At 61.3% G+C, this 10,453-nt stretch overlaps 1 protein-coding gene across 4 annotated transcripts; it reads left to right on the top strand.

Moving 5' to 3' along the window:
- Window positions 1-1,540: 1,540 nt before the first annotated feature.
- On the top strand, window positions 1,541-6,311 carry LY6E (lymphocyte antigen 6 family member E). 4 transcript variants are annotated; one of them, XM_087447365.1, is made up of 4 exons: window positions 1,541-1,713; window positions 4,666-4,772; window positions 5,157-5,276; window positions 5,364-6,311. In XM_087447365.1, exons 1-4 carry the CDS (start codon window positions 1,547-1,549, stop codon window positions 5,582-5,584), a joined length of 615 nt encoding a protein of 204 aa, XP_087303491.1. In that variant the 5' UTR covers window positions 1,541-1,546; the 3' UTR covers window positions 5,585-6,311. The 4 variants fall into 4 exon arrangements, with proteins under 4 accessions (XP_087303491.1, XP_014652797.1, XP_087303492.1 ...); XM_014797311.2 differs by lacking the exon at window positions 1,541-1,713 and adding an exon at window positions 2,589-2,751; XM_087447366.1 differs by lacking the exon at window positions 1,541-1,713 and adding an exon at window positions 2,679-2,793.
- The last annotated feature ends 4,142 nt before the right edge of the window (window positions 6,312-10,453 follow it).

Raw genomic sequence — 10,453 nt, 5'->3', positions numbered from 1 at the left:
TCCGCCCTTTCCCTTAAGGTTCTTGTGGCTGGCCAAATAATTAAAAGACAGGTTACCAGGAGAAAATAAAACAAGGTTTAATAACATGTATACATGGGAGAAACCAGGGAAACTGAGTTTCTTTCTTTTTTTTAAATTTTTATGAGGAAGATCAGCCCTGGGCTAACATCCGTGCACATCTTCCTCCACTTTTATATGGGACGCCACCACAGCATGGCCTGATGAGCGGTGCGTCGGTGTGCCCCCGGGATCTGAACCTGGGCTGCCAGCAGCGGAGCGCACCTACCGCGCACTTAACCGGTACGCCACGGCAGCCCCAGAAACTGAGTTTCTCAACAAATGGTGGAGGTTTTTCACCTTAAATATATTTACATAAAGGCAAAGGAGGATGTTGGGGGTGGGGAGGGAGACAGAAATCAGTAACCAAGAGTATGTAGATTTAAGTCCTTTCATTCCGAACTGATAACAGTTTCTAGAGATAAGGTCATCCCCCCTTTTCCCAGCACAGAAGGAAGATACCTTTACAAATGGAGATTTCCCTTTTAAATGTAAATGTTTTGGTAAACAGAACTTTGAAAAGAATGGCCTTAGCAAGATCCCTCCCAGTCTGTCACTTTTAGGCATAAATTTGGGGGAAGGTTACAGTTTCTTTCAGAGAAAATAATCAAGGTAAAGAGATATTTTGAGGTAGCCAAATTTTGATCTCCCACACATGCAGAGTCACGCAGGCTCACTCACACACCCAGGCACGCTCACATGGTACCGAATGTACCCCTAGACCTTGCCCATGTGACTGGTCCCCTGCTACAGGGTCCCTCTCCCCACCCAGCTCCATCCCGGCCACCCTGCCATCCTGCCTTAGCCCCCTTCTCCTTGTCTCCCCTCCCCCCGTGTCTAGTTAAGAAGCCCCTTCCCCTGGGGCCTCCCCCACCATCACTGCAGCCCAAGGCTGAGAGAAAAGAACAGAGGCAACAGCTCACAACAGTGTTGACGCAAAATGACCAATGACCATTCTATAGATAGGCAAAATAAAGTGAGTTTACTTGAGCCAGAGTGAGGATTATAACCCGGGAAGGCCTTAGAAAGCATTCCGGAGCATGGTTTTCAGTACAGTCTTACATCTTTTTACAACAAAGAACATACATTAAACACACCCAGGATACATTTTTGTCAAAATTTCAGAGGTATTCAGTTGCAAATCAGCAGGTCAATGTGACGGTAACGTCAGGAAAGGGACTAATCTGGGCATTACCAATAGGGCATTACCAATAGGGTGTAGGAGGGGAAGTGTGCATTCTTACCTTAAAAGAGTGCATTCTTTTCTTTAATGGTTACGCAGATGTACAATGTATGTTTGATAGGCTATAAGTCAGGCTTTTCAGTTCAAACCAATCAGTTTTGAACCCTTATAGTTACCCCATATAGCTCAGGAAGTGAAAATCTCTTGTCAACAGGAACTGCGCTTTAGAAGTGTGAAGTGTGACTGTCTGGGACAAGCAGGTGGCGGAGACTCAGCAACCCCAAGGGAGGGCTCTGCAGGAAGAGGATGGAACCGCCCACGGAGACGGAGGCGGAGGCCCGGGAGAGGAAGACCCTCTGCCCAGCAGCCCTGGCCCACCTGGCACCTCCACCTCCCCGCAGGCTGCGCACTGATCTCCTTCCCCACTGCGAGAAGCAGAAGCAGGGTGTGGTGCTGCAGGCTGCACGCAGCAGGTGCGCTGCTAATATTCGTTGAAGGGAAAGGCACGTAATGGGGGATAGAACACACGAAAGAGCCTGATGTCAGGCTAAGGATGCCCGACTCTGTTCTAACGGGGCCTCCAGGTTCTGCGCTGGGAGGGTCAGGTCAGGCTGGCTTTGCAAGAGGAACCCTGGCCTCAGACTGGGCAGGGGGCTGGGGCACACACAGGAGGCTCTTGAGTCCACCCTGGGCTGAGGGTCTTGGCCCAGGTCGGGGGAGGCACATAGGAGGCAGCGCTGCCCTCAGACTGCCAGACCTCCCGCTGGGGATCACTGTGGCCCAAACCGCTGCCTCGGAAGCCCCAGAAACCAGAGTCCCCCTCCTCCAGTTGGTCCCCTAAGTTGGTCCTGTCGCCACCCACTCCCCCACCCATGGGAGAGCTCACACCTCAGCCGGGAGCCGACGGCCTCAGAGAGCCCGGGCTGAGGGTCCCTGCCTCCTCACCGCCCGCAGCCGGTCCGCCGTCGGGAACGCCCACCCCACCTGCAGAAGGGATTCCAACATTGCTCCATCTGCCTCCGCGGACGCATTCCCTCCCCGCTGCTCAGCCCCAAACGCAGCTGGCACCTATGGGCCTCGGACCACGCGGGAGCCCTACCCCCACACACCTGCCCAGCCTCGCCAGGCGCCGCGACGTCACCGCCCGCGGGGGTCGAGGAGGACCGGCTAGCCGGAGGAGGAGGAAGAGGGGAGGAGGGGAGGAGGGGAAAAGGGAGGAGGAGGAGGATCGGGGATCCGTGCGCCGGAGGAGAGGGCCCGCGGGGCCTGCATCTTCGGGTCGGCAGGGTGGGCAGGGCCGGGATGGGCGGCGGGATGAAGAGCCTGGCGCCGGCAGGCCCCGCCCCCGAGCGCGCTCCCGACTCCGCCCCCGGGCTCGCCCCACCCCGGCTCCGCCCCATGATACGCCCCCGCCCGCCCAGCCATCTGCGCTCGGTCGGCAGGCCTGGAAGCGTGGGGCTGCCGCGGGCTCCGGCGGGTCGGCGAGGCCGTGGACCTGCGTCCCCCTGGCGGTGAGTGGCGGGGGGACGGCGGAAGGCGCCCCGCAGGGCGAGGTAGGGAGCGAGCGAGGGGGCGCCGGAGGAGGCAAGGAGAGGTCTAGGGGAGGCTGGGAGTCGGGGGTTGCGGTGGGCCGGGCCCCAGAAGGCTGAGCCTCCAGCCCCAGCCCCCAGCCTCCCAGCCCTTCCGAATATTTCCGAAGATCTGGGGCGGGAGCGGGCGGAGACCGCCGCCAGACGCCTTCCCTGGCCGGGTGGCCCAGGGCTGCGCAGACACTGGGGGCCCATCACCCAACCCTGGGTTCCCCGTGACCCTCACGTGGAGACTGGGGAGGGGCAGCCTTCCTGACTTGAGGAGGGGCTGCGATCTCGGCGGGCCGGCAGGAAGGGGAGCGCTAACTCCCCTGGTGGATCCCCCTGGGGACAGGGGCCCTCAGGAGAGAGGTGAAAGCTCCCTGTTTGGCATAGATTATGCAAGCATATGAGGTGCTGAGGAGCCCAGGTCCCCTGCGGTGGGCCACCTGGTCCCTTCCCAGCCCGGGGGGGGGACAGGAGAGGCTCCTACCTCTTGCTGGCCTGGGGTCACCGGGTGCCGGCTTTCCCGGAAATCAGCCACCTGAGCCTGGGGGAGGAGTGCGCAGTCTGGGTCCCGGATGGCGCTGCCCCTGCAGCCCACTGGCTCCCATCAGGGCTCCCTCTGCCTATCCGGGAAGCATCAGTCCCCTCGACCCTAGTAATGTCCGTCCACTCTGGCCAGTGCCTCAGCTCAGCCAACAGGGCCTGCTTGGTTGGGTGCCTGGCAGTGGGCAGTGAAGACACTGGCTGTGCCTGTGGCCATGCATGCCAGGGCTTGCTTGAGGACAGCTCAGGGCTCCTCCACGCAAAACCTCACTTTACAGAGGAGGAAATGGAGGCTCCTTCTTCCCCGACGGCCTGGATACGGGGAACAGGCCCCAACCGGGCTTAGCACTGTTCTTGAGCATCTGCGGCTCCTGCTCCCCACCAGAGACCTCAGTGCAGGCCCGGGGCTGGGCCCGAGAGGTCTGCAGCCAGCCCCTCCCAAAGTCTCTTCTCTCTCTGGCCTTCTCCTTCCTCCCAGGCCTGGAGTGCCCCTGCCCCCCCCCATGGTGTCCCCAGCAGAAGGCAGTGGACTCCTCCTCCCACACCGGGCCTCCTACCAAACCAGAACCAGAACCCCAGCTGGCCCCATTCCAAGTGCTTTCTCCACCCACTGCCATAGGCCTCTGCCCAAGGAAGGGTCCTGGTGCAGGGCACAGAGCAGCCCTGTCGACTCACACCCACCCAGCTGGGGCTCACCTGTGTCCGTTACCGCTGGTGTGACTAGGTGTACCCCACTTCGTCTCATTGAGCCTGTTTCCCAGCCACAAAATGGGGGACTAGCAGATACTTATGGGGTCCTTGTCTTCAATGTTAAAAAACACACAGAATGGGAAGCACCCGTCACCCTCCCAGCACAGATGCTGCCAAGGCTAGTGCTCAGCCAGATGTGCTTCATGCCCCCAGCCCAGCCTGGGTCCCCATGCCAGGCACCGAGCTGGCACATGGAAAGTTCTGGATGCAGGTTAGCTAATATTATCCCCCCACCCCCAGGACCACGGGAAGGGGCCACTTCCTCAGCCTCACACCTCCTTTCTCTGTGATTGTCAGAACGATAATGAGTTCCCTCCTCTGGCCTCTAGTGTCCTCTCTGGCCTCTAGTGCCCTCTTCCCACAGCAGCAAGCGCCACAGGCCTGGGAGGGGTCTCCACTGAAGGAGTCTGCGCTGAGTGCGGGCAGGTTAGGAATGGGCCAGAAAGATCCTCTGTGTTCTCGCCCAGCTGCTGGAAGCTGGCAAGTCCCGGCCCCAGGGCCTGGCACTGCGTGTGGGTGGGCAGCCCGGCGGCCCTCCAACCAGCTGTCTCGCTGCAGAGCAGACCCGGCTTCTTTGGCTCTGAGACCCCAGACGGGACGCCTGCCCTCCAGGATGAAGGTCTTCCTGCTGGTGCTGCTGGTCGCCCTCCTGGGTGTGGAGCCAGGTGAGAGCCCTTGGGCCCCAGGCCTTTGGGAGGCCCGGCCCTCCTCTCCTCCCTCTCCTCCCCCGGGATCCTTCAGGCCAGTTCCCATGTGACCTACTCTGTGCAACCTAATAGGCCTCTCTCCCCCAGCCAACGATCGCTCCTCCCTCCTGCTCCCACTGGAAGCCTCAGCCCTGCGACACACTGTTGTCGCCATGCATTTGAATGTCACTGGAGCCCTGGTGTCATTATCTTTTCGTGGGGCCTCGCTTACAATAGTTGCTCAATAAATGTCTGGGAGTATGCAGGGGTGAGAGATGCTGGAAGGCATGGGGGGGGTGAGAGATGCTGGAGGGCATCCCTGTGGGTGAGACGGTGTCACCAGCATGTCCCCTCCTTCTGCAGCCCACTCCCTGATGTGCTTCTCATGCATCAATCAGAACAGCAATTGGTACTGCCTGAAGCCGACCATCTGCTCCGACTCGGACAACTACTGCGTGACCATGGCGGCCGCAGCGGGCATCGGTGAGTGCGGGCGCCTGGCGGCCCAGCTTCCCCCTGCCCCTGCCCGGCTGTCTGCCTTTCTGCTCACAACCTCGTTTTCCTGCGCAGGCAACGTGGTGGATCTTGGCTACTCCCTGAACAAGGGCTGCTCCCCGATCTGCCCTGGGCCCCCAAGTGTCAATCTCGGCGTGGCGTCCGTGGGCGTCCACTGCTGCCAGAGCTTCCTGTGCAACATCAGCGCGGCCGGTGGGCTGCGGGCCAGCGCCACCGTGCTGGGCCTCGGGCTCCTGCTCAGCCTGCTGTCGGCTCTGCTGCGGCTTGGCCCCTGACCGCTGGGACCCTGTGCCCAGCCCGGACTCCTGAAGCTCAGGAAGCAGAGCCCAGCCTTTCTCAGACCCCAAAAGGATATCAGAGCCTCCTCCTCCAACTCCTCACCCTGCCTGACCCCTCCCCCTCTGCCCTCAGTCCCCACAGTCACGCCTGCCCCCGCATCTATACCTGCCAGCTGCCCTCACTTCCGGGCAATGATGTCACCTTCCTTGGGAAACCTGGGAAGAGATGAAGGTCCCCCTGGAGCCTGAGGGTCCCGGAGTCGGAACTGAGTCCCAGGGACACTGGGAGGGGCACCTAAGCCCCAGGCCCCTTCCTGTCCGCCCCAGACGGTGCGGATGATGTGCTTCGTGCTGCTGCCTCTCAGAAGAGGGAGCGTGCTGTGGTCGTGGGTGAGCGGGCACGCTCAGCTGTGTGGACAGGTGTGTGTGTGTGGCCGTGTCGGGTCATGTTTCGGGGAGGTGGGGGAAGTGTCAGGAGTCCAGCTGTAGCAGCTGGGAGAGCTCCAACACCAGAGCCCCTTTTCTCTGGCATTTCCGTCCCCCACATTTCACTCACTTCAAGGGCAGTCTTGTGGGGAACGGGTTCCACTGCTTCCAGGTCTAGGCTGCTGGACCCAGGAATCGGCTCCCACTCCCAGATCCCGCTGTGGCCCCCGCACCCTCTGCTCCCACAGTGGAGCCCTCCTGCTGCTTTGGTGCCTCAAATAAACACAGATGTTCCTGCTCTGGCTGTGACTGTGTGGCCCACCCGCCTGGGAGCCCCCTTCCCAGCAGGGCCCTGCTATGTGGTAGGCCACGGCAGGGATCCGGAGCCCCCAGTGTGGAGGGGTCGGGGATCCCCATGGCAGCGCCCCACACTGAGGCCCACTTGGGCAGTTGGGGAGAGGGGTTCCCTAAGTCCACAGCCTAGAAGGGAACTTCCACCTCATGTTCTGCACTTTCTCCTGCCCCTGGCCTGGCGGGGCCATGTGGGAAGTTCATCCTCAGGACAGGACTGGCCTGGGAGGTTGGGAAGCCGGGAAAGAGGTCCGCCTGCATCTGGAAGGCAGGACCGTAGGAGGGAGGAATGGGCTTCGGCAGGGGCATGCACGTGGGACAGGCACCACTCCAGGGCTCTGGGACTCGGGGAGCGGGATGCCTGGGCCCGGCGGGCTGAGGAGGGCACAAAGCCTGGCCACGGCAGGAGCTCAGCGAGTGGGTGAGCAAGACATGCGTCCCAGGGGCCTATGGGAGGAGTTGGGGGGGGGATGCCCTGGAGAAGGTCTCAGACCCTGGCCGGAGAGCAGGGGTGCCTCTCCCCAGCCATCCCTGTTCGTGCTCATTTCCCCTTTGCAAGCTCATTGTGGTTTGTGCAAGGACCAAGGAAGGCGGGGCCCTGCAGTCAGTGAAGTGTCACTTGGCAGCCAAGGGGCTTCTCTGATTGGGCTGGTGGGCAGAAAACAAGGGGTAGTGAACGACTGAAGCAAGGCGCTCCATGGAGATGGATCGATTCCTCAGGACTCTGCCAGGCCTCCCAGATGGCAGGAAGGAATGTGGCAGGTCTGGGTCCCTTCGCCTCCCCACCCGGGTTGTCCCAGGCTAGCCAGAAGCCCTGACGTGCCTGTGTCCAGGGTCCGAGGAACACTGTCCCGTGGGGTGGGATGGTAGTCACAGTGGGGGCTCAAGATTCTGGCCCATCTCCTGTGGTCCCTGAGATCAGGGCAGGCACTGTCAAGCGCACGAAGGCAGTGTCCTCATCGCCACCAAACTGGGACAGCCAGCCATGCACGTGGCCGAGCACCAAGGCCATGATGGAGCCCGCGGGAGGGAGGGCCCCCAGACAAGCCGGGCAGGAGGAGGGGTCCACTCCGGGAAATCAGGGTGACCCGGTGGGGCAGGGACAACGACAATGGGAAGGAGACGCAGGCACAGCCAACACCTTGTGGAAGGATCCGGAAGCACATCAGAGCAGCCTGGTGGGGACTCAGTGGGAAGTGAAATTGTGATTCACTTGAGCGCATCAGACCAGCATTAAAACAAAAGCAAGGAAAAGAATTCAAGGGGATGAAATCTGAACGTGCCCCAGGAACGCTGGTAACTGTGGGCCCGGATGATGCTTCTCTGAGGAGTTCTCGTCCCCACGTAAAACATTCGCTGCATTCCGCACTCAAAATAAATCACAAGCGACTTTGCTAAAGGGACTGAGACCCGTGAATCAAGGCGGCAGGGTCAGGCGAGGGGACGCTGCGCATTGCATGCTCCTTCTGCTGAAACTAACCCAGGCCTCCACCTCTGGGCACCTGCTATTTTCAGGTGACATTAGTCTGATTTGTTATTCCTCTTCCTGCAACCTCACTGAGAGATGGGTATGGTTATGCCCACTTGTCAGAAGTGGAAACAGGCTCGGAGAGTTGCAGCCACTTGCCCCACTGAGTCTGTGACCCTCAGGCCCAGCATTCCCTCTACTTTGGGTTGGAGGACAAAGTCCCCTTAGGGCTGGGGTCAGAGGCAGCCTTGACCTCCTGGGGGCGTTCCTTGTGCTTTGAATTGGAGGGCAAAGTCCCCTCAGGCAGGCATGAGCTCCTGGGGCTGGCTGGTGGTCCAGCCTGGTTCCTGCTGCCCCTCCCTGGGGAGGTGGCAGGCTGGGAGGAGCAGGCTGTGCTAGAACAGAAGGAGGTGGGGGCGGGGGGGGGAGGAGCCTAGAGCTCTGAGTTTCCATTTCCTGCAGCCTAGGGGAGGCCAGGGAGGGAGGGGAGGGGTGCGGGATACAGGAAGAGAGAGAGGAGGGGCAAAATAAAGGAAAGCACTTCTGGTGGTCTGTGCCTGGCATCTGCCCTGGCTGCAGTGAGGTGCCAGGTGCTCTGCTGGCTGGCCCGGGCACACTCTGGCCAGGAGTCGTCGGACTCCCCAGTCTCAGCATCCAGGTGCTGGGTGAAGCCCCCATGTCTCTAGCCAAATTCAGCTCCATCATGTCTGCCCCTGCTCCCTCGCCTACGGCTCCCAGGCTGTTCCATCTCCCTTCTGAACCCGCTGGCCCCGGGGGCTGATGCCTGTGTGCACTAACCATCTGCCCTCGTCCCTGTAACCAGCAGGCGGGGGGAGTGGAGCGTTCACAGCAGCCAGAGCGGTTGGGCCGCGGGCTGCGCACACCCCTCACGGAGCTCCTCTTCCAGGCACAGCACTTGCAGATTTCCAGTCCTCAACTCAGGCCGTGCACCTGCTTCTTCAGGAGACTCCTGTGGAACTGCACCAGGGCCCTTCCTTGTGATAAACAGAAAAAGCCACCCCTTCTCACATAGCTGACCTTTTTGAGGGGACACCAATGCTGAGGGCTCCCCTGAGCCACTCTGACCCACCCCTCGGACCCCTCCTCTTCCCCCTCCCCCAGCCTCAGGACCCCTCTTCCAGGGAACCCGAGAAGCCACTGGGGACACTGAGGCAGCCAAGAAGAGCAGGCACCTGCCAGAGCCCAACTGCGCCTGGGATCGGCCAGGCGGGTCCCAGAGCTCTGCCCAGGCCCAGCTTTCACACCAGGCCAGGGGTGCTCGCGGCAGAGCGCCCAGACCCCACCTGCGGGAGTGCCGCCAGCCCCCCGTGTGCCCCTCCACGCTCCGGGTCCCACACTGACAGTCCCAGTGACCATGGGAGGGACAGTGTGCACTGGCCCGGGTCCAGGACTTGGGACACTGGTAGCCCTCCGGGCCTGGGCTGGGGGTGGGCACCCTTCAGAGGCTGGAAGGGTGAGCTCCAATCGCTCCACCTGCACTGGCTCCCTCTTCATATTAAGGCCTAGACGGCAGGGGTGGGGAGGGGCCCTTGGCCACCTCTGCCCAGAGGGATTGGCAGGGTCCCACTGGGATCAGAACAGGTAGGTATCCTGAGGGTCTCCACCACACTCCTTCACGTCCCCACCCCATATCTCACTGGGATCCCCACCTCGCCAGCAACACTTATCCCTAGACCTTAGTGGCCCAGGATCCAGGGCCAGTGAGGGTCGGGGAGCCTGGGGTCTCCGGGCCTGGGGAGAGGCCAGAGTCAAACCCTGGCAGGGGTAGGGGCTGAATCTCTCCCTATTAATTTACAGCCCTTCCCCCAGGATTGCCAAGAGCCTAGCTCCCGCCCACTGGAGACGGAGGGCTTTCAAGCTTGCCGCCCCTGCACTTCCATCAGGTGCTGGGTGGGACCCTGTCTCAGTATCCTCCCTGTGCCTCTAAGGGCAGAGACCCCACACATACCTGGGCTCCCCACCCTGCCCTTCCTGTGCACCCCTTCCCCCAGGGCTCAGCCCAGGCGCCCAGCCCAGGCCCCCGGCCAGCTCCCCCAGGCTGGGCCTGCCCCCAGCTCTCAGAAGGCAGCCTCGTGCTCCCTTGAGTGGGGTCCTGAGTCTCAGATTCGAGTACCCAGTGGTCCATTTATTTATTTATTTTTGAGGAAGATCAGCCCAGAGCTAACATCTGCCAATCCTCCTCTTCTTGCTGAGGAAGACTGGCCCTGGGCTAACATCTGTGCCCATCTTCCTCCACTTTATATGGGACGCCGCCACAGCATGGCTTGCCAAGCGGTGTGTCGGTGCGCGCCCGGGATCCAAGCCGGCGAACCCCGGGCCGCTGCAGCGAAGCACGCACACTTAACTGCTTGCACCACCACCCAGTGGTCCATTTATCCTTGGGGCCTCAGCCCTCCACCTCCCAGGGCCTGGTGAGAACTGTGGTCCCTGTGGGGCCATAAAGAGGGCCACCCCTGGCATGAGGGGAGCCTGAGGATGAGGGTGACCCAGGTCGCACTGTGAGTGTGAGCCCCCAGGCCCGCCTCCTCCCTGCCCTCCTCTGAGGGTCCTCCAGAACCAAGAGCAGGGGCAGGGCAAAGGGTCCCTGTGGGGGAGAAAAC

The sequence above is a fragment of the Ceratotherium simum genome, chromosome 23, assembly GCF_057802395.1.
Source record: "Ceratotherium simum simum isolate JZ-2026a chromosome 23, ASM5780239v1, whole genome shotgun sequence".
NCBI classification, from domain to species: domain Eukaryota; kingdom Metazoa; phylum Chordata; class Mammalia; order Perissodactyla; family Rhinocerotidae; genus Ceratotherium; species Ceratotherium simum.
The sequence above is the reverse complement of the archived record's forward strand: the minus strand, read 5'-3'. Positions and strand labels throughout refer to the sequence as shown.

Coding starts and splice junctions, on each gene's coding strand:
- LY6E (XM_087447365.1), top strand. CDS start 1,547: ATGGAACCGCCCACGGAGACGGAGGCGGAGGCCCGGGAGAGGAAGACC. Junction 1,714..4,665: donor CTGCAGGCTGCACGCAGCAG/GTGCGCTGCTAA, acceptor GTCTCGCTGCAG/AGCAGACCCGGCTTCTTTGG. Junction 5,277..5,363: donor GGCGGCCGCAGCGGGCATCG/GTGAGTGCGGGC, acceptor TTTCCTGCGCAG/GCAACGTGGTGGATCTTGGC.